Source organism: Myiozetetes cayanensis, unplaced genomic scaffold, assembly GCF_022539395.1.
Source record: "Myiozetetes cayanensis isolate MyiCay16 unplaced genomic scaffold, myiCay2020 scf279, whole genome shotgun sequence".
Taxonomy (NCBI): Eukaryota; Metazoa; Chordata; class Aves; order Passeriformes; family Tyrannidae; genus Myiozetetes; species Myiozetetes cayanensis.
The window spans coordinates 27004-48960 of NW_026087498.1; the positions used below are offsets into that span (position 1 = coordinate 27004).

General features: G+C 56.6%; 1 protein-coding gene across 2 annotated transcripts; it reads left to right on the forward strand.

The window, feature by feature from the left end:
• The first annotated feature begins 1326 nt into the window (after positions 1 to 1326).
• On the forward strand, positions 1327 to 20271 carry ESCO2 (establishment of sister chromatid cohesion N-acetyltransferase 2). 2 transcript variants are annotated; one of them, XM_050322165.1, is made up of 11 exons: positions 1327 to 1364; positions 3457 to 3525; positions 5003 to 5993; positions 7197 to 7287; positions 8968 to 9028; positions 10011 to 10131; positions 13944 to 14075; positions 14659 to 14748; positions 15927 to 16076; positions 17100 to 17281; positions 19358 to 20271. In XM_050322165.1, the coding sequence occupies exons 1-11, from the start codon at positions 1345 to 1347 to the stop codon at positions 19545 to 19547; spliced, it is 2097 nt and encodes a 698-aa protein (XP_050178122.1). In that variant the 5' UTR covers positions 1327 to 1344; the 3' UTR covers positions 19548 to 20271. The 2 variants fall into 2 exon arrangements, with proteins under 2 accessions (XP_050178122.1, XP_050178123.1); XM_050322166.1 differs by having other exon boundaries at positions 1339 to 1364; positions 13944 to 14072.
• Positions 20272 to 21957: the final 1686 nt, after the last annotated feature.

A 21957-nucleotide genomic window follows, 5' to 3' on the forward strand; every position in this document is an offset into this window, starting at 1 on the left:
GCGGGGGGCGTGGCCTGGCTGGGCGCGTGCGCGGGGGGCGGGGCCGTCCTTTGCCCGGCCCGGTTTATTTATTTATTTATTTATTTATTTTGTTTTTGTGCCTTTTCCCGGTTTTTCTTTCCCTTCTTTCTTTTCCTTCTCTTTCCTTTCCAATTTTTTGGGTTTTTTTTCCTCCTTTGCCTTTTTTCTTCCCTTTTTCCTTCCCCCCCCCAGGTACTCCCCTTTTCCCTTTCCCCCTTTTTTCCTTCTCTCTTCTCTTTCTTCCATCTTCCTTCTCTTTCCTTTATCTTTGCCCTTTTCTTTTTCTTTTCCTTTACCCTTTTCCTTTCTTTCCCATTTCCCCTTTCTTTCCCTTTTTTCCACCTTTTTTTCCACTTTTCCCTTCCCTCCCGTTTTTCTTTTACCCTTTTCCTTCCCCCTTTTTTCTTTTGCTTTTCCTCTTTTTCCTTCCCTTTCCTTTCCTTTCCTTTCCTTTCCTTTCCTTTCCTTTCCTTTCCTTTCCTTTCCTTTCCTTTCCTTTCCTTTCCTTTCCTTTCCTTTCCTTTCCTTTCCTTTCCTTTCCTTTCCTTTTCCCCCTTCCTCCTTTTTTCCCTTCCATCTTTCCTTTGCCCTCTTTCTTTTCCTTTCCATCTTTCCCTTGTCCTTTTTCCTGTTTCCCCTTTTTCCTTTCCTTTCAATTTCCCCCTTTCTCTTTCCTTTTTTTCCCATTCCTTTTCCCCTTTTTCCCTTTATTTTCCATCCCCTTTTCCCTCGGCTGCCCCATCCCTGGAAGTGTCCAAGGCCAGCTTGGATTCCCTGGTCTAGTGGAAGGTGGGGACTGAAACGAGACGATCCTTAAAATCCCTTCCCACCCAAACCTTCCCATTCCCAAGGCACTGGAATTCTCCTTAATTCCCAAAAATCCCCAATCTACGGAGCCTGCTCTGCGTGTCAGCGCCCTGAAAACCCACTTACCACCAAAGCCCCTTCATTATCACCCCTATAACCTCCCGCTTAACCTCCCACACGCCCCTTAATTCGCTCCCAAGCCGTTTTATTCCCGATTTTCCCTTGGAATCTCCCGCTCCTCACAGAGCCCGGCCTACAACTCCCATAATCCCCCGCGCGCCGCTCAGGGCCGAGCCCCGCTCCACCCCCGCAAGGCACGCTGGGAGTTGTAGTCCTCGAGTGCGGCCGCGCTCTCTGATTGGCTGCCAACCGCGGCGGGGCGGGCGCAGCGCCGCGCGCCTCTCCTGTTCACCAATGAACGACGGATTTCTGTTGATTGACGTGCCCCTCGGCCAATGGGAGCGGGGAGGGCGGGCGGGCGGGAGAAGCGCGCGGGTCGAAGGCGGGAGAGCGGCGATGGCGGAGGCGGCGCGGAGGTGACGGGGGGGCTCTGAGGGGCTCTGAGGGGATGGGGAGGCTCTGGGGGAGTCCCGAGGGGGACTCGGCGCGGTGGGAGGGACCCCGGGATCGTCGTGCGGGGGTACGAGGCGGGGGGGTTAGCGGTGCGGGGTCAGGTAGTGGCGCGGGGTGTGTGGGGTGGGGGCTTTGGGACCCCACAGGGAAGGGCCTGGGGACCCCACAGAGACCACCCCCAAAGCTTTGGGGACCCCCAAGGGCTTTGGGGACCCCCCAGGGAAGGGCCTGGGGACCCCACAGAGACCCTCCCTTCCCTTTGCGTGGGGGACCCTACAGAGACTCCCCTAAAGGGTGTGGAGACCCCACACAGACCCCCCCCAAAGGTTTGGGGACCCCAAAGACCTCCCCAAAGGTTTGGGGCCTCACAGGGACCTGCTGAGGGCTCGAGGACCTCACAGAGACCCCAAAAGTTTGGGGCATCCCAGGGACCTGCTGAGGGCTTGAGGACCTCACAGAGACACCCCCACCCCCCCAAAAAATATTGGGACACTACACAGACCCCCCCCTAAAGGTTTGGGGACCCCTCACAGACCCCCAAAGGTTTGGGGCATCCCAGGGACCTGCTGAGGGCTTGAGGACCCCACAGAGACACCCCCACCCCCCAAAAAATATTGGGACCCCACAGAGACCCCCCCAAAGGTTTAGGGACCCCCCAAGGGCTTTGGGGACCCCACAGAGACAACTCCTCAGCTTGTGTAGGGGACCCTACAGAGACTCCCCTAAAGGGTGTGGGGACCCCACACAGACCCCCCCAAAGGTTTGGGGACCCCAGAGACCTCCCCAAAGCTTTGGGGCCTCACAGGGACCTGCTGAGGGCTCGAGGACCTCACAGAGACACCCCCACCCCCCAAAAAAATATTGGGACCCCACAGAGACCCCCCAAAGCTTTGGGGACCCCAAAGACCTCCCCCAAGGTTTGGGGCCTCACAGGGACCTGCTGGGGGCTCGAGGACCTCACAGAGACACCCCCACCCCCCAAAAAATATTGGGACCCCACAGAGGCCCCCCCAAAGGTTTGGGGACCCCACACAGACCCCCCCAAAGGTTTGGGGACCCCACAGAGACCCCAAAAGTTTGGGGCATCCCAGGGACCTGCTGAGGGCTCGAGGACCTCACAGATACACCCCCACCCCAAAAAAATATTGGGACACTACACAGACCCCCCCCAAAGGTTTGGGGACCCCACAGAGACCCCCAAAGGTTTGGGGACCCCACAGAGACCCCCTCCAAAGGTTTGGGGACCCCACAGAGACCCCCAAAGCTTTGGGGCATCACAGGGACCTGCTGAGGGCTTGAGGACCCCTCAGAGACCCCAAAAGTTTGGGGCATCCCAGGGACCTGCTGGGGGCTCGAGGACCCCACAGAGACACCCCCACCCCCAAAAAAAATATTGGGACCCCACAGAGACCCCCCCAAAGGTTTGGGGACCCCACACAGACCCCCCCAAAGGTTTGGGGACCCCAAAGACCTCCCCAAAGGTTTGGAGCATCCCAGGGACCTGCTGAGGGCTTGAGGACCCCACAGAGACACCCCAACCCCAAAAAAATATTGGGACCCCACACAGACTCCCCCAAAGGTTTGGGGACCCCTCAGAGACCCCCAAAGCTTTGGGGCCTCACTGGTTTGAATCGTTGTGTCAACGTAGGCCAAAAAAATTAAATAAATAAAAGGGATTTCTGGGATTTGGCTCCCTGGGAAGCAGGGGGGGAGCAGGTGGAGGGTGAAGAGGGTGGAATCCCGTGGGAATAAACTGACCAGGGATAAAGGCAGGCTGGCAGGAACTGATTCTGGAGAGAGCTTCGTGAGAGGCAGGCAGGAAAAGGCATTCCTGGATTATGGGAATCGTTCAGGGGGCTGGATTTTTTTGGGATGTGTTGGTGCCTCGTGGCCTGGCAGCTCCTCACGATATTCCCACCTCTGTCATTCCAGGGACTGCTTCCTGCTGGTGTTCCATTCCCTGTCTCTCACCGTTCTCTTCCCCATTTCCTAACTCTGGGGTGGTTTTTTCCCGTGGAATTCTGCTCCAAACCGTGGGAATTGCGGGTTTTCCAGGTGTCCCAGCGAGGCCCAGGCACTCGGAACACCCCGGAAACGGAGCCGGGGCTCCCCCGGGCCCCAGGGGTGAGTGCAGAGCTCTTCCCTCCGGGATTGATCCCGGGAAAAGCAGCCTGGGATCAGGGAATGGCCTGGGGGGAAGGGGTTTTAAAGGTCAGCCAGTTCCACCTTCCAGAGCCTGCAGGGGCTCCAGGAGGAGCTGGAGAGGGATTTGGGATCAGGGCCTGGAATGGCAGGACACAGGGAATGGCTTCCCACTGGGAAAGGGGAGATCGGGGTGGGAGATTGGGAAGGGATTCCCGGCTGGGCTGGAATTCCCAGGGAAGCTGTGGCTGCCCCTGGATCCCTGGAGTGTCCCAGGCCGGGTTGGATTCCTTTGGAGCAACCTGGGCTAGGGAAGGTGTCCCTGCCCATGGAATGGGATGGGATTTAATCCCCTTTCCAACCCATCCCATTTCATGGTTTTATTATAAAAGACACTCTGGATCCACTCAGAGGGGTTATTATGGAATGTGGGGATGGAAAAGGCGGGAAAGGGGAAGGGAGACCCTTCCCTGAGTGCCGAGATTCCCAGGGAACCCCCCCTTGTTCCCGGAACTCCTTCCCAGAGAGGAGTTGGGCTGGGGATGGATCCAATGTCAGGCTCTGGATCCAGGTTGGGAGAGCTGGGAATGGCCAGGCTGGAGCAGGGAAGGATCCAGGGAGAGCTGGGAGCCCCTTCCAGAGCCTGCGGGGGCTCCAGGAGGAGCTGGAGAGGGATTTGGGATCAGGGCCTGGAATGGCAGGACACAGGGAATGGCTTCCCACTGGGAAAGGGGAGATTGGGGTGGGAGATTGGGAAGGGATTCCCGGCTGGGCTGGAATTCCCAGGGAAGCTGTGGCTGCCCCTGGATCCCTGGAGTGTCCCAGGCCGGGTTGGATCCCCTGGGATAGCGGGAGCTGTCCCTGAACATGGAATGGGATGATCCCTAAAACCCCTGGCCGTGACCAAAAGCTCAGTTTCAATCCCAAAAAGAGCTTTTTCCTCCTTCTCCCACCTCCCACCATCCAAACGTTTTCCTCCTTCTCCTGAAATTCCCCTCAAAAAATGCCCCAGGAGGGTTTGGGGGCAGTGGGATCAGACCAGGAATGAAGTTGGATCCCTAAACTAGAAGGAAAAATTCCCAGGAGAAATTGGAAATCCGGAACCCTGGGATTGTTCAGGCCCTTCCTGAAAAACTGTGTGATTTTTGGGAAGCAGGTTCAGAGGTTGTTTGTGATTTTTTTGGGGACGCTGAAGTAGCTTTTTGGAGCGGGATTCTGGGGGCTGGGGATTCCCAAACACCAGGATAAAACAGGAGAAGGCCCTGGGATTGGATCCCAGGGGTCAGGGATTTTCCAGGGACAAATCCCACCTCATTTCCCACCGTTAATCACAAATAGCCCTGATCAATCCCCCCCGGCAGCATTCCAGGGAGCGGGATAACAGTCATTCCCAGCCTCTGGAGCAGCTCCAGGCAGGATGGGATCCCTCATTCCCTGTTTTTTTTTCTTTCCCCCACAGTTCCCCCTCGGCCTTCAAGACCCCCGTGAAGAAACGGATCAAAGCCTTTCCCGAGGGCCCCTCCCAGAAATCCGGGAATGGGGGCTCTGCTTCCCAGCTCCGGCTCTCTCCCAGCCCCGGGGAGGAGGGGAAGGAAAACCAGGGTGTCCCAGTGAAACCGGTGACTTCCAGGAGGCTGGACATCCCCCCCCTCCAGGAATTCCGGGAATCCCGTGTTCCCACGGCCCCGCGGGGGGGATCCCCGGGGAAATCCCCCCTCAAATCCCGCTCCTCCAGGCCCCCCGTGCCCGTGGGGTCCTTCTACGGCCGAGGGAAGAGCTACCTGGACCCCGTGGAGAGGAAGAGGCTGCAGGAGATCCGGGTTTTGGGAATGAGGAGCAGGGATGGGAACGTCCCAGCTGCCGGCCGGGGGGAGAATCCCGGCGGGAATGGGGGCGGGAATCCCCACCCCAGGGCGGCCAAACGCGCCCCAAACCCCGGGAATGGGGGCGGGAATCCCAACCCCAGGGCGGCCAAACGCGCCCCAAAACCCAAAGGGGGCCGGAGCGCCCCGAAAAGTCGGAAGGGCCAGGCGGAGATCCCGGCGGGAAAGCCGAGGGGGGAGAAGGAAGGCGGGAATTGCCTCATCCAGAAGAAGATGGACTCTCCCTTCCGGGTGCTGAGCATGAAGGTGAAGCCGGCCCTGAGGCTCCAGCTGGGAGCGGCTTTTTTCGCCGCCGGGAAGAAATCCCACTCCAGGAAAAACCCCGGAGACTCCAAGGCTCCCCAGGCGCTTCCCAAAGCCCCGCAGGAGAAGGCGGAGCCGGCGGAGGGGAGCGAAGCCCCGGAGGAGAGGGGGCAGTTGGGAAGCATTCCCACAGCCCAGGAGGAAGGGAAGGAGAGCAGGGAGAGCTCTGGGAATGTGGGAGACGCGGGACCTGCAGGGAAGGCATCTCCAGGGAAAACCGGGAGCGTGTCCTGCGCTTCCCAGGCCGGAGCTGCGGAGAACGGGGTGAGTCCGGGATGGAAGCATGATCCCAAATATCCCAAATATCCGTGGATTCTCCCCTTGGGAGGGGGTGAAACCAGGGATAAACAGCAGGCATTGCTCGCCTGGCCCTGGCTCAGGGAATATTCCAGTGCCTGTGGCTGGAAGGGAAAGCTCCCAGCGGGATCTTCTCTCCAGGAAAACAACCCCTGTCATCCCCCCTGTTTGTCAGGTTGTTTTCCTGTGGGGAAAAAAAAAGCTGGAAAAGGGATTTTTAAGCTTTTTTTTTTTTCCCCCCCAGTTGTGTAAGGAGCGTGGTGAGGGCTGAGCTTTGGGGGGGGGTTTTCCCAAAAAACCCGGGCTCCAAAGGGAGAGGAGGGAGGATGTCCCTTGGGAACCCCCCTTGGCCCCCTCCTGCAGCCAAAGCTTTGGGCTTTTCCCAGCCCTGCCTTTCCCAGACAGGGAAGTCCTGGAGCAGCCACGGAAAAGCCGCTCCCAGGGCGGCCAAGCCCTCCCAGCTCCGGCTTCTCGGGCACTTCCCTGGGATTCCCACACTTGTTTTGCTGGAACGGCCCCAGCTGGGCCTGGAGCTGCTGATCCTGGAATGGGACAAGGATTCCCTTCCCAATCTCCCACCTGTCCCTGCCCTCTGGCAGTGGGAAGCCATTCCCTGTGTCCTGCCATTCCAGGCCCTGATCCCAAATCCCTCTCCAGCTCTCCTGGAGCCCCTGCAGGCTCTGGAAGGGGCTCCCAGCTCTCCCTGGATCCTTCCCTGCTCCAGCCTGGCCATTCCCAGCTCTCCCAGCCTGGATCCAGAGCCTGACATTGGATCCATGCCCAGCCCAACTCCTCTCTGGGAAGGAGTTCCGGGAACAAGGGGGGATTCCCTGGGAATCTCGGCACTCAGGGAAGGGTCTCCCTTCCCCTTTCCCGCCTTTTCCATCCCCACATTCCATAAAAACCCCTCTGAGTGGATCCTGAGTGTCCTTTAGCATGGAATGGATTGGGTGGGAAGGGATTTTCAGGGACCATCCCATTCCATGTTCAGGGACACCTCCCGCTATCCCAGGGGATCCAACCCGGCCTGGGACACTCCAGGGATCCAGGGGCAGCCACAGCTTCCCTTGGGAATTGCTTGGAAAAGACCTTTTGGGAGCATCAAATCCAACCTGACTCAAATCCCAGGTTTTTTTATTTTGTCCCTGAAATCCCTGTGTTCGTCCCCAGGGAGCCGGCGGGATCAGCTCTTCCCCAGGCTGGGAATCCCGGGATTGTGTTGTCCTTTCCAACCAATCTCCCCCCGGAGGGAACAAGCAGGGTGAGTTGGATCATTCCTGCTTCAATCCAGGGCTTTTTGTGCTGGTCTTCGTGTAGGAAAAATGCTGATTTTTGTGTAGGAAAACGAGGCAGGAAAACCTTTGGGAATGCCTGCACCTCCTTTTCCCAGCGGGATCGGCCCTGAATTCCATGGTGACGTGTTTAAAAAGCTGGAAAATGCGTCAAATGATGGGAATTTCGTGGATTTGTTTCAGTTTTAATCCACGTGGGAATTCTTTTTGTCCCCGAGCTGCCCATTCCCAGGAATGTTTGGGAATTGGCTGTGTCTGAACCCTGTCATTCCATTTTCCCCATTCATTTCCCACTGGATCCTTTCCCTGGCTCTCCCTGCTTCCCCTTTTCCCATCCAGATTTTTAAGGCATTTGGCTTCTTCCTTTAGTTTTCCCGGTGGGATGTTCCCAAACAATCCCCTCCCTCCATCCTTACAAGCCCCCAATCAGCAGGAAGGGAGTTTTTCCCTCTGCTTCCCCCCTCAAATTCCATGTAATTCCTCCACAGTTCCAACCCCTGCCCACCCCCATTCCCTGATTTTTCCAGCCTCAGCACCCGTGGGATCCGTCCCTCTGGGGGGATTTTATCCCTCCTTTTTTTTATCCCAACCCATTCTTTAAAAACCCGTTAAATTCCTTGGAACCTTCCCTTTTCCTCCCGCCATTCCCGGAGGTTTTCCTGGTGCCTCATCCCCCCCCTTTTCCTTGCCCTGCTTTCCCTTTGGATTCCTGGAGTTTCTAAGGCAGGATTTACCCCTGTTTGCCTCTTCTCCCACTTTTTTCCTGGCACTTCTGCTCTTGTTGTGTTCCCTGAAGGAATCAGCAACATTCCTGAGGTGTTTGGGTTTTTTTCCCTTTCCCTTTAATTTTGCTTCCTTGGGAATTTCTTTATCCTTGGGAATTTCTTCATCCGGTTTTGGGATCTCTTCCCGGCTCCTTGTCCTGAGGAAGGACGTTCCCTCTGCTCCCTGCTGCCTCTGGAGCAAATCCTCCCTTCCCTGTGTCTCCCACCTCATTCCCAAAGTTTTCCTGGTGTCACTTCCCTTTCCCAAGGAGTGTCTTGGCCCTCTGAAATCCTGGAATTCCAGGAAGCTGTTGGATTTTTGTTATTCACTGGGGTTTTCGTGACTCTTTTTCCACTGCTGGCGTTCCCAAGATATTTTTAGCTGCTTCCTAGAAAGCAACTCCCTGGAAATGTTTTTTTTTGGGAAGCTTTGGAGCCGCTCCTCTGCTTCCCTGTATTCCTGTAATTCCCAAGAAGTCCTTTTTTTTGGGGGAATTCAGTCTAAAACAAACCTAAAACAGCACAAACCCTGAACTTTCCACACCTGAGGGCAAAAATATTCCCAGTTAATAAATCACCCGCTTTGGATTCCCGAAGGTTTTCCTGAATTATCCCAAAACTTGCGGTTTTGAGCTGTAACTTGGCACTTGTTGCTTCCCAGTTTTTCTGGGATGGGGAACCCTCAGGTCCCTCAGGCTGTTTGGGCTGAAATGATGGAAAATGGAGAAACCTCCTGATTAAAACTCTTAATTAACAGCCAGGGAAAGAGTCATTCCAGTGGGTTTGGCCTCTTGGAAGTCACGTTAGTGTTGGAATTTCCATTCCCGTGTGTCTCCCGCAGTGGAAAATGACTCCAAACCACAGAATTCCTCTTGTTTTTTCCAGCTTCTCCCTCCCAAGCCGTGGTGTATCCCATCTTCTCTGCCCCCCTGGCCAGCAGGAAAAGGTGAGATCCCATTCCAGCCTCTCCAGGAGCGATGAATCCCTTAGGGCAGGGATGTTTGGATCCCAGGGGTTCCTCATCCCGGGAATGCAGCCCTGGGGGTGCCTGGGTGGAACCAGGGGGTGCTTTGGGTGGGGAGGGATTTTAAGGATCATCCCATTCCATGGGCAGGGACAGCTCCCGCTATCCCAGGGGATCCAACCCGGCCTGGGACACCCCAGGGATCCAGGGGCAGCCACAGCTTCCCTGGGAATTCCAGCCCAGCCGGGAATCCCTTCCCAATCTCCCCCCCCAATCTCCCCTTTCCCAGTGGGAAGCCATTCCCTGTGTCCTGCCATTCCAGGCCCTGATCCCAAATCCCTCTCCAGCTCTCCTGGAGCCCCTGCAGGCTCTGGAAGGGGCTCCCAGCTCTCCCTGGATCCTTCCCTGCTCCAGCCTGGCCATTCCCAGCTCTCCCAGCCTGGATCCAGAGCCTGACATTGGATCCATGCCCAGCCCAACTCCTCTCTGGGAAGGAGTTCCGGGAACAAGGGGGGGTTCCCTGGGAATCTCGGCACTCAGGGAAGGGTCTCCCTTCCCCTTTCCTGCCTTTATATCCCTGCGTTCCATAAAAACCCCTCTGAGTGGATCCTGAGTGTCCTTTATCCTGGGATCATGGGATGGTTTGGCTGGGAAGGGACCTCAGAGCTCATCCCATCCCATCCCACGAGCTGGGAACCTTCCACTATTCCGTTCATGGATCTCACCCTCTGCTCCTCACTTTGCTTCGTTCATCCCTTCCATTTGCTGCTGGATTTCCAAGATCTTGGAATTAGGGTGGCGAAGGTGCTTTAATCCAGAGTTAATTAAACTTTTTATGGCTTTTCCTGGGTCCTCCCTCCGCGGCTCCTGGAAAGCTTTGCTCTCTCCCTGGGATCACAGCCCCCACCCTGCCCTGGCTGAGCTCTTTTCCAACTCTTTTCCCTCTGTTTTCCGTGGTTTCCAGGCTGCTGGATGAGATTCCATCTCCTTTCGGGAGCAGCCCACCCGGAAAAGCCCCTCACAGCTCCCAGAAAAGCAGGAAGGCCAAGGAGCTCTGCAGGCGTTCCCGGGATCAGATGATCATCGTGAGGATCTGCCGGGCCCTGGGGCGGGGAATTCTGGGATGGGGAAACCGGGAATGTTCCGTGAGGGGATCCCCAAAGGAGCTCGGAGCTGGGAATGGGAGCAGGGATCGGGAACGGGCAGCTGGGAGAAGGTCCCTCCCGAAAAAAAAACACTTTAAATTCGACTTAATCCCCTTAAAATGAAGGGAAAGGGAGTTTCTTTTTTTTTTTTCCCCTCGATTTAAACCCAAAAAATGGGAAAAAGAAAAAGGAGAAAAAAGGAACTCTCACAATTTTAACCCCAAATTGATTAAAAAAATGGTAGAAGTGGGGGTTTTTTTACCATTGAAACACATTTTGGTAAAAACCCACGTTTTTAGGGAGTTTGTGAGGGGATTTGGGGTAAAAATGGCGGGTTTGGAGCAGTTGGAGGGAGGCCCTGAGGGGATTTGAGGTAAAAAACAGGGTTTTGGGGACTTTGAGTGGCGATTTGGGGTAAAAGTTGCGATTTTGGTGAGTTTTGGGGTAGTCTGAGGGGATTTGGGGTGAAATCATGAGCTTTGATGGGTTTGGGGGGGAATTTGGGGTAAAAACCACGTTTTTGGGGAGTTCGTGAGGGGATTTCGGGTCAAAGTGATGTTTTTGGGAAGTTTGAGGGGCGATTTTGGGTAAAACCCATGTTTTGGGGCAGTTTTGAGGGGATTTGGGAAGAGTTTGTGAGGGGATTTGGGGTAAAAACAGCGGGTTTGGAGCAGTTGGAGGAAGGCTCTGAGGGGATTTGAGGTAAAAACCAGGATTTTGGGGACTTTGAGTGGTGATTTGGGGTAAAAGTCGCATTTTCAGTGAGTTTTAGGGGAGTCTGAGGGAATTGGGGCTGAAAGTGGCATTTTTGGTGAGTTTGAGGGGGAATTTGGGGTAAAAGTCCTGATTTTAATTCCTTTCAGGGGGTTTGGGGTAACAGTGGCGGGGTTGGAGCAGTTTGTGGAAGGACCTGAGGGGATTTAAGGTAAAAACCAGTTTTTGGGGGACTTTGAGGGGAGATTTGGGGTAAAAGTGGCGTTTTTTTGTGAGTTTGAGGGGAAATTTGGGGTAAACCCCATGTTTTGGGGAGTTTGGGAGGGGATTTGTGGTAAAAGTGGCGTTTTTGGTAGTTTGAGGGGGAATTTGGGGTAAAAGTCCCGATTTTAACCTGTTTTGGGGGATTTGGGTTTAAAATGTCAGGTTTGGAGGAGTTTGAGGAAGGATCTGAGTCTATTTGAGGTTAAAAACCAGGTTTTTGGGGAATTTGAGGGGGTATTTGGAGTAAAAGTCACATTTGTAGTGAGGTTTTGGGTTGTGTTGAGGGGATTTGGGGCAAAAGTGCGGGCTTTGAGTTTGAGGGGGAATTCAGGGTAAAAAACCACGTTTTGGGGAGCTTGAGGGGAATTTGGTGTAAAAGTGGTGTTTTTGGGCTGTTAGTGAGGGGATTTGAGGTAAAAAATGCTCTGGAGTAGTTTGAAGAAGGGTCTGAGGGGATTTGAGGTAAAACAGGTTTTTGGGGACTTTGAGGGGTGATTTGGAGTAAAAAAATCACATTTTTTGAGAATTTCTGGGAAGTGTGAGGGGAATTGGGGCAAAGGCGTGGACTTTGATGAGTTTGAGGGGGAATTTAGGATAAAATCCATGTTTTTGGGGAATTTGAGGGGGAACTTGGGGTAAAAGTCCCATTTTTAATCTGTTTTGGGGGATTTGGGATAAAAATGGCAAGTTTGGACAAGTTTGAGAAATGGTCTGAGGGGATTTGGGGATAAAAACCAGGTTTTTGGTGACTTTGAGGGGAAATTTGGGGTAAAGTCACATTTTGGTGAGTTTTGAGGGACTTTGAGGGGATTTGGGGCAAAAGTGTGGGCTTTGATGAGTTTGAGGGGGAATTTGGGGTAAAATCCATGTTTTTGTGGAGTTTGTGAGGGAATTTGGGGTAAAAGTCCTGATTTTAATCGATTGGAGGGATTTGGGGTAAAAATGGCGAGTTTGGAGCAGTTTGAGGAAGGCTCTGAGGGGATTTGAGGTAAAAATCAGGTTTTGGGGGACTTTGAGTGGTGATTTGGGGTAAAAGTCACATTTTTAGGGAGGTTTTGGGGAGTGCGTGGGGTATTTGTAGCAAAAGTGGCATTTTTGGGGAGTTTGAGGGGGAATTTGGGGTAAAGCCCACGTTTTTGGAGAGTCTGTGAGGGGATTTGGGGTAAAAATGTTATTTTTGGGGGAGTTTGAGGGGAAATTAAGGGTAAAACTCACGATTTTAATCCGTTTTGGGGGATTTGGGGTAAAAATGCTGGGTTTGGAGGAGTTCAAGGAAGGCTCTGAGGGGACCTGAGGTAAAAACCAGGGGTTTAGGGGACCCAAACAGCTTTCTCTTCCCTCTATTCCCAGATTAAAATGACCTATTTTTCAGAGAGCTGGCCAAAACCCCACAGTTTTTCCTTCCTTCCCTTATTTTTGTGAGGCTTTTTCCATTTTTCCTTGGTTGGTCTCGTTCAATCCTCCATTCAGTGCGTTCCCTGGGGGCAATCCCTGTCCCCCAATCCGTCTGGGAGCAAACCCTTCCCCCTGGAGCGGGTGCTGAGGCTCAGCCCCGAGCCTGAGGGGCTCTGGGACACTGCCCTGGCTCTCTGAGGGGCTCTGGGATGCTGCCCTGGCTCTCTGAGGGGCTCTGGGATGCTTTCCTGGCTCTCTGTTTTCCCCTGGGATGCTGCCCTGACTCTCTGAGGAGCTCTGGGATGCTGTCCTGGCTCTCTGAGGGGCTCTGGGATGCTGCCCTGGCTCTCTGTTTTCCCCTGGGATGCTGCCCTGGCTCTCTGAGGGGCTCTGGGATGCTGCCCTGGCTCTCTGAGGGGCTCTGGGATGCTGCCCTGGCTCTCTGTTTTCCCCTGGGATGCTGCCCTGGCTCTCTCATTTCCCCTGGGATGCTGCCCTGGCTCTCTGTTTTCCCCTGGGATGCTGCCCTGGCTCTCTGTTTTCCCCTGGGATGCTTTCCTGGCTCTCTGTGCCCCCCTGGGATGCTGCCCTGGCTCTCTGTTTTCCCCTGGGACGCTGTCCTGGCTCTCTGTTTTCCCCTGGGATGCTTTCCTGGCTCTCTGTGCCCCCTGGGATGCTTTCCTGGCTCTCTGTTTTCCCCTGGGACGCTGCCCTGGCTCTCTGAGGGGCTCTGGGATGCTGCCCTGGCTCTCTGAGGGGCTCTGGGATGCTGCCCTGGCTCTCTGTTTTCCCCTGGGATGCTGCCCTGGCTCTCTGTTTTCCCCTGGGATGCTTTCCTGGCTCTCTGTTTTCCCCTGGGATGCTGCCCTGGCTCTCTGTTTTCCCCTGGGATGCTGCCCTGGCTCTCTGTGCCCCCTGGGACGCTGCCCTGGCTCTCTGATTTCCCCTGGGATGCTGCCCTGGCTCTCTGTTTTCCCTGAGGATGCAGCCCTGGCTCTCTGAGGGCTCTGGGATGCTGCCCTGGCTCTCTGTTTTCCCCTGGGATGCTGCCCTGGCTCTCTGAGGGGCTCTGGGATGCTGTCCTGGCTCCCTGTTTTCCCCTGGGATGCTGCCCTGGCTCTCTGAGGGGCTCTGGGATGCTGCTCTGGCTCTCTGTTTTCCCCTGGGATGCTGCCCTGGCTCTCTGTTTTCCCCTGGGATGCTGCCCTGGCTCTCTGAGGGGCTCTGGGATGCTGTCCTGGCTCTCTGTTTTCCCCTGGGATGCTGCCCTGGCTCTCTGTTTTCCCCTGGGATGCTGTCCTGGCTCTCTGTGCCCCCTGGGACGCTCTCCTGGCTCTCTGTGCCCCCTGGGACGCTCCCTGGCTCTCTGTTCCCCCCAGGACGCGGGTCAGAAGCACTTTGGGGCCATCATGTGCAAATCCTGCGGGATGATCTACTCGGCCGCCAGCCCGGAGGACGAGGCCCAGCACCTGCAGCACCACCAGAGGTTCCTGGAGGCTCTCAGATACGTGGTGAGGGCACTCCTGGGACCAGGATGGGCTGGGATATTTGGGATCTGCTGCAGGGCAGGGGTACCTGCAGAGGGATCTGGGCAGGCTGGACCCCTGGCAGGATCAGCCAGGGCAGGATCCTTCGCTCGGATCAGCCCCCCTGGGACGCTCCAAGATGGGGAATGGAGTGCCTGGTGGGGGGAAAAAAAAAAAAAAAGCTGGGAAAAATTCCTTCATGGAAAGGGTTCTCCAGCCCTGGCACAAGGGGTGTAGTCTTGGGGATCCGAAATCCCTGTGGATGTGGCACCTGGGGACAGGGATGGCCCTGGAAGTGACGGGAGAATTGTTGGGCTCCACGTTCCCCAGAGGGCTTTTCCAGCCTGAAATGTCCATGATTCCCCTATCCAGGTGCATCCAGGCCAGGCAGTTCATATCCAGAGGGAGGCTGCAGTGCAGCTTGGGTTGTTCCAGCCCGGGGGGATGGCTGGGATTTGACTCAATTCCTGAAAGCTGGAGCGGTTTTATTCCAGCCAGAGGCCTCCCTGAATCGCTTCCTCCCTCCTCCCTTGTTTCCTTGGGATGTTTTTCCCCCTCTCCGTGGCAGGGCTGGAAGAAGGAGCGAGTCGTGGCGGAATTCTGGGATGGGAAGATCGTGCTGATCCTTCCGACTGACCCCAAATACGCCGTCAAGAAGGTACCGGGGTGTTTGTTTTGGGATCTCTCCGGGAGGGGAGCTCTGTGCTGGCTCAGATCCCCAGATCCCTCCCTGGGGGTGGTGCCAGGGCACAGGGAGAGCTCAGGGGGGGGCTGGGGTGGGAATTTGGGGGGTTTGGACCCTCATCCTGACACATCCTCACCCTCCCCCCATCCCAGCAGTGCCTGATCCCAACAGTGCCTGATCCCAGCAGTGCCTGATCCCAACAGTGCCCGATCCCAGCAGTGCCTGATCCCAACAGTGCCTGATCCCAGCAGGGCCTGATCCCAGCAGTGCCCGATCCCAGCAGTGCCTGATCCCAGCAGTGCCTGATCCCAGCAGTGCCTGATCCCAGCAGTGCCTGATCCCAGCAGTGCCTGATCCCAGCAGTGCCTGATCCCAACAGTGCCCGATCCCAGCAGTGCCTGGTCCCAGCAGTGCCCGGTCCCAGCAGTACCTGATCCCAGCAGTGCCTGATCCCAGCAGGGCCTGGATCCCAGCAGTGCCTGATCCCTAGCAGTGCCTGATCCCAGCAGTGCCTGATCCCAACAGGGTCTGATCCCAGCAGTGCCTGATCCCAGCAGGCTCTGATCCCAGCAGTGCCCTGATCCCAGCCGTGCTGTTCCCAACAGATCTGGTCCCAGTCTCAGCCTGATCCCTGTTAGCTGATCCCAGCAGTACCCTGATCCTTCTGTCCCAGCACTGACTGGATTCCTGGCTGTGCCGGCGTTCCCGCATTGATTCCCTGGTTCTGCTGGCATTCCCACTGTTTATTCCCAGGCTTTGCTGGCATTCCCGCATTGATTCCCTGGCTCTGCTGCTGTTCCCACTGTTTATTCCCGGGCTTTGCCAGCATTCCCACCATTGATTCCCGGGCTCTGCCGGTGTTTCTGCCGCTGATTCCTGGGCTCTGCTGGCATTCCCGCTGTTGATTCCCGGGCTCTGCTGGCTTTCCCACCGTTTATTCCCAGGCTGTGCCGGCATTCCTGCCTTTGATTCCTGGCTGTGCCGGTTGTTCCCGCCGGTGATTCCCGGCTTTGCTGGCGTTCCTGCCCTCGACTCCCCGGCTCTACCAGCATTCCCACATTGATTCCCGAGCTTTGCCGGCGTTCCCACCATTGATTCCGGTGCTGTGCCGGCGTTCCCGCCGCTGATTCCCGGCTGTCCGTGTCCCGCAGGCGGAGGAGGTGCGGGAGATCGTGGACGGCGAGCTGGGCTTCCAGCAGGCGTCGGTGCGCGGCCCGGAGCAGAGCAGGACCTACCTGACCTACCTGTTCGTCAGCGGGGGCACCATCGTGGGCTGCCTGCTGGCCGAGCCCATCACACAGGCACGTCCTCGTCCTCGTTAGGGGGGCGCTAATTAACTAATGAGCCGCCTCCGGGGCTGCTCCGCCACCGCTGGGGCCGGGCTGGGGACGGGCTGGGGAAAGAGGGAATGTTGGGGCTGGAAGGATCCAGGGCAGACAGGAAAAAAACACCCCGGGAGATTTTAGCCTGGGTGGGGCCCTCTTCCAGGGCCTGGAGAAGGGAAGGATCCAGGGAGAGCTGGGAGCCCCTTCCAGGGCCTGGAGAAGGGAAGGATCCAGGGAGAGCTTGGAGCCCCTTCCAGGGCCTGGAGAAGGGAAGGATCCAGGGAATGCTGGGAGCCCCTTCGGGGCCTGGAGAAGGGAAGGATCCAGGGAATGCTGGGAGCCCCTTCCACAGCCTGGAGCAGGGAAGGATCCAGGGAGAGCTGGGAGCCCCTTCCAGGGCCTGGAGAAGGGAAGGATCCAGGGAGAGCTGGGAGCCCCTTCCACAGCCTGGAGCAGGGAAGGATCCAGGGAGAGCTTGGAGCCCCTTCCAGGGCCTGGAGAAGGGAAGGATCCAGGAGAGCTGGGAGCCCCTTCCAGGGCCTGGAGAAGGGAAGGATCCAGGGAGAGCTTGGAGCCCTTTCCAGGGCCTGCAGGGGCTCCAGGAGAGCTGGAGAGGGATTTGGGATCAGGGCCTGGAATGGCAGGACACAGGGAATGGCTTCCCACTGGGAAAGGGGAGATTGGGGTGGGAGATTGGGAAGGGATTCCCGGCTGGGCTGGAATTCCCAGGGAAGCTGTGGCTGCCCCTGGATCCCGGGGTGTCCCGGGCCGGGTTGGATGTGTCCAGGCCGGGTTGGATGTGTGTGTTCCCGGTTGGATGTGTCCAGGCCGGGTTGGATGTGTGTGTTCCTGGGTTGGATGTGTGTGTTCCCGGGTTGGATGTGTGTGTTCCCGGTTGGATGTGTGTGTTCCCGGTTGGATGTGCGTGTTCCCGGGTTGGACACGTTCCCAGGTGCGTTCCCGTGCGGAATGCCGACGGGAGTGTCCGGTGCCGTGCAGGCGTTCCGGGTGCTGTGCGATGCGGGCCGTTCCCGGTGTTCCCGCGCTCCGTCCCCACCGCCGGGCCGTGCCTGGCGCTGCTCGGCGCGGGCGGAGCGGGCGCTCTGCGGGGTCAGCAGGATCTGGGTGCTCGGGGCCCGGCGCCGCGGGGGCATCGCCACCAGGATGCTCGACGTGCTCAGGTGGGACTGGGAGCTGCCCCCGGGAATGCGGGAATGCGGGAGGGACGGGAGCAGCCCCCGGGAATGCGGGAATGTGGGATGGGATGTGCTCAGGTGGGACTGGGAGCAGCCCCCGGGAATGCGGGAATGTGGGAGGGACTGGGAGCTGCCCCCGGGAATTTGGGAATGCGGGAATGTGGGATGGGATGTGCTCGGGTGGGACTGGGAGCAGCCCCCGGGAATTTGGGAATGTGGGATGGGATGTGCTCAGGTGGGACTGGGAGCTGCCCCCGGGAATGCGGGAATGCGGGGGGGACGGGCGGGACCATCCTGCGGGAATTTGGGAATGCGGGAGGGACGGGATGTGCTCAGGTGGGACTGGGAGCTGCCCCCGGGAATGCGGGATGGGATGTGCTCGGGTGGGACTGGGAGCTGCCCCCGGGAATTCGGGAATGCGGGAGGGACGGGTGGGACCATCGCGCGGGAATTCGGGAATGTGGGAGGGATGGGCTGTGCTTAGGTGGGACTGGGAGCAGCCCCCGGGAATTCGGGAATGCGGGACGGGATGTGCTCGGGTGGGACTGGGACCGTCCTGTGAGAATTCAGGAACGTGGATGGATGTACTTCAGGTGGGACTGGGAGCAGCCTGGATTCGGGAATGTGGGACGGGTCTGGTGACATGCGGGTGGGACTGGGAGCTGCCCCCGGGAATTCGGGAATGTGGGAGGGATGGGATGTGCTCAGGTGGGACTGGGAGCTGCCCCCGGGAATGTGGGAGGGATGGGATGTGCTCAGGTGGGACTGGGAGCAGCCCCCGGGAATTCGGGAACGTGGGATGGGATGTGCTTAGGTGGGACTGGGAGCAGCCCCCGGGAATTCGGGAATGCGGGAGGGACAGGCGGGACCATCCTGCGGGAATTCAGGGTGTGGGACGGGATGTGCTCAGGTGGGACTGGGAGCAGCCCCCGGGAATTCGGGAATGTGGGAGGGACGGGATGTGCTCGGGTGGGACTGGGAGCAGCCCCTGGGAATTCGGGAATGCGAGATGGGATGTGCTCAGGTGGGACTGGGAGCAGCCCCCAGGAATTCGGGAATGCAGGAGGGATGGGATGTGCTCGGGTGGGAATGGGACCAGCCTGCGGGAATTTGGGAATATGGGATGGGCTGTGCTCAGGTGGGACCATCCCGTGGGAATTCCCAGTTTTTCCCTCCCATCCCAGTTTTCCTCTCCCATCCCAGTTCTCCTCTCCCATCCCAGTTTCCCTCTCCCATCCCAGTTCTCTTCCCCCATCCCAGTCTTCCCTCCCATCCCAGTTTCCCTCTCCCATCCCAGTTTTCCTCTCCCATCCCCATTTCCCTCCCCCATCCCCGTTTCCCTCTCCCATCCCAGTTTCCCTCTCCCATCCCAGTTTCTCCTCCCTCCCGTTCCCTCTCCCATCCCAGTTCTCTTCCCCCATCCCAGTTTTCCTCTCCCATCCCAGTTTTCCTCTCCCATCCCAGTTCTCCTCCCCCATCCCAGTTTTCCTCCCCCATCCCAGTTTTCCTCTCCCACCCCAGTTTTCCTCTCCCATCCCAGTTCTCCTCCCCCATCCCAGTTTTCCTCCCCCATCCCAGTTCTCCTCTCCCACCCCAGTTTCCCTCTCCCATCCCAGTTCTCCTCCCCATCCCAGTTTTTCCCTCCCATCCCAGTTCTCCTCCCCCATCCCAGTTCTCCTCTCCCATCCCAGTTCTCCTCCCCCATCCCAGTTTCCCTCCCATCCCAGTTTCCCTCTCCCATCCCAGTTCTCCTCCCCATCCCAGTTTCCCCTCCCATCCCAGTTTCCCTCCCCCATCCCCCTTTCCCTCCCCCATCCCAGTTCCCCTCTCCCATCACAGTTTCTCCGTCTTCCATCCCAGTTCTCCTCCCCCATCCCAGTTTCCCTCCCCAATCCCAGTTTCCCTCTCCCATCCCAGTTCTCCTTCCCCATCCCAGTTTCTCCTCTCCCATCCCAGTTTTACCCTCTCCCATCCCCGTTTCCCTCCCCTCCCAGTTTCCCCTCTGCCCTGCCCTCCTCTCCGAGCGTTCCCGGCGGGTCCATCCCGGTGTTTCTCTTCCAGGAGCACCTTCACGTTCGGGAGCGTCCTGAGCTCCCGGGAAATCGCCTTCTCCGACCCCACTCCGCACGGGAAGCTCCTGGCCAGCAGCTACTGCCGGACCCCCAACTTCCTGGTCTACAACTTCCTCTCCCAGGAGGCCCCGCTGGGTAAACTGGGCTCGAGCTGGATCCCTAAATCCCTGGATCCCTAAATCCCTGGATCCCTAAATCCCTGGATCCCTGTCTGCGGTTCCTGCTGAGCTCCCGGGAGCGTTCCCGGCATTCCCGGTCCTGGGAGCCAACGTCACTTTGTGTACAGTGGGGGGAGGGTTGGGGAAGTCCCGGGATCCCCTTGGATGTGCTGGGTTTGTTTGGGAATCCCGGGATCCCCCTGGATGTGCTGGCTTTGGTTGGGATCCCCCTGGATGTACCAGCTTTGTTTGGGAATCCCGGGATCCCCCTGGATGTGCTGGCTTTGTTTGGGAATCCCGGGATCCCCCCCCTGGATGTGCTGGCTTTGTTTGGGAATCCCGGGATCCCCCTGGATGTGCCGGGTTTGGTTGGGAATCCCGGGATCCCCCTGGATGTGCTGGCTTTGTTTGGGATCCCCCTGGATGTGCCGGGTTTGTTTGGGAATCCCGGGATCCCCCTGGATGTGCTGGGTTTGTTTGGGAATCCCGGGATCCCCCCTGGATGTTTGTTTGGTTTGTTTGGGAATCCCGGGATCCCCCTGGATGTTTGTTTGGTTTGTTTGGGAATCCCGGGATCCCCCTGGATGTGCTGGCTTTGTTTGGGAATCCCAGGATCCCCCTGGATGTTTGTTTGGGTTTGTTTGGGAATCCCGGGATACCCCCCCAGATGTTTGTTTGGGTTTGTTTGGTCCCGGAAGGGAATTTTATGGCAAATAAGTTAATTTTGGTGGAGTTTGCAATTAAAACAGAGGTTGTTCCTTTCTGTGCCTCCCTGGGGCCCCTTCCCGGGGTTTTCCAGCTGCTCTCCCACAGGGATTTGGATTCCAGGAATGATATTCCATGATTTTAGGACAACATCCTGTGATTTTAGGACAGTATTCTTATTTTATGAGGTGTAAACCCATCCCATGGGAGAGGAGTTTCCAACAACCTGTTGTGCCAGGAAACCTTTTCCCTGGAGTTTTCCAGCTGCTCTCCCAGAGGGATTTGGATTCTGATCCTTCTGGGTCCATCCCAGCAAGGATATCCCATGATTTTAGGACAACATTCCATGATTTTAGGACAGTATTCCTATTTTATGAGGTGTAAAACCATCCCTTGGGAGATGAGTTTCTGTTGTGCCAGGAAACCTTTCCCCAGGTTTTTCCAGCTGCTCTCCCAGGGGGATTTGGATTCTGATCCTTCTGGGTCCATCCCAGCAAGGACATTCCATGATTTTCGGACAATATCCCGTGATTTTAGGACAGCATTCCTATTTTATGAGGTGTAAAACCCATCCCTTGGGAGATGATTTTCTAACAACCTGTTGTGCCAAGAAACCTTTTCCCAGGGTTTTCCAGCTGCTCTCCCAGGGGGATTTGGATTCTGATCCTTCTGGGACCATCCCAGCAAGGACATTCCATGATTTTAGGACAAAATCCCGTGATTTTAGGACAGTATTCTTATTTTATGAGGTGTAAAACCATCCCTGTGGGAGATGAATTTCTGTTGTGCCAGGAAACCTTTCCCAGGGTTTTCCAGCTGCTCTCCCAGAGGGATTTGCACTTTGATCCTTCTGGGACCATCCCAGCAAGGACATCCCATGATTTTAGGACAGTATTCCTATTTTATGAGGTGCAAAACCATCCCGTGGGAGAGGAGTTTCTGTTGTGCCAGGAAACCTTTTCCCTGCAGTTTTCCAGCTGCTCTCCCAGGGGGATTTGGATTCTGATCCTTCTGGGGCCATCCCAGCAAGGACATTCCATGATTTTAGGACAGGATTCCTATTTTATGAGGTGTAAAACCATCCCTTGGGAGAGGATTTTCCAACAACCTGTTGTGCCAGGAAACCTTTTCCCTGGAGTTTTCCAGCTGCTCTCCCAGAGGGATTTGGATTCTGATCCTTCTGGGGCCATCCCAGCAAGAACATTCCATGATTTTCGGACAACATCCCGTGATTTTAGGACAGTATTCCTATTTTATGAGGTGTAAAACCATCCCGTGGGAGAGGAGTTTCTGTTGTGCCAGGAAACCTTTTCCCAGGGTTTTCCAGCTGCTCTCCCACAGGGATTTGGATTCTGATCCTTCTGGGCCCATCCCAGCAAGGACATTCCATGATTTTAGGACAGTATTCCTATTTTATGAGGTGTAAAACCATCCCTGTGGGAGATGAATTTCTGTTGTGCCAGGAAACCTTTTCCCTGGAGTTTTCCAGCTGCTCTCCCAGGGGGATTTGGTTCTGATCCTTCTGGGGCCATCCCAGCAAGGACATTCCATGATTTTCAGACAATATCCCGTGATTTTAGGACAGTATTCCTATTTTATGAGGTGTAAAACCATCCCGTGGGAGAGGAGTTTCTGTTGTGCCAGGAAACCTTTTCCCTGGGTTTTCCAGCTGCTCTCCCAGGGGGATTTGGATTCTGATCCTTCTGGGCCCATCCCAGCAAGGACA

What these genes read in the sequence shown, in the direction of transcription:
- ESCO2 (XM_050322165.1), top strand. Translation starts at nt 1,345, where the DNA reads ATGGCGGAGGCGGCGCGGAG. An exon ending in GGCTCCCCCGGGCCCCAGGG is followed by an intron (nt 3,526 to 5,002) that starts GTGAGTGCAGAG and finishes TTTCCCCCACAG; the next exon opens with TTCCCCCTCGGCCTTCAAGA. An exon ending in CCCCGGAGGGAACAAGCAGG is followed by an intron (nt 7,288 to 8,967) that starts GTGAGTTGGATC and finishes TGTTTTTTCCAG; the next exon opens with CTTCTCCCTCCCAAGCCGTG.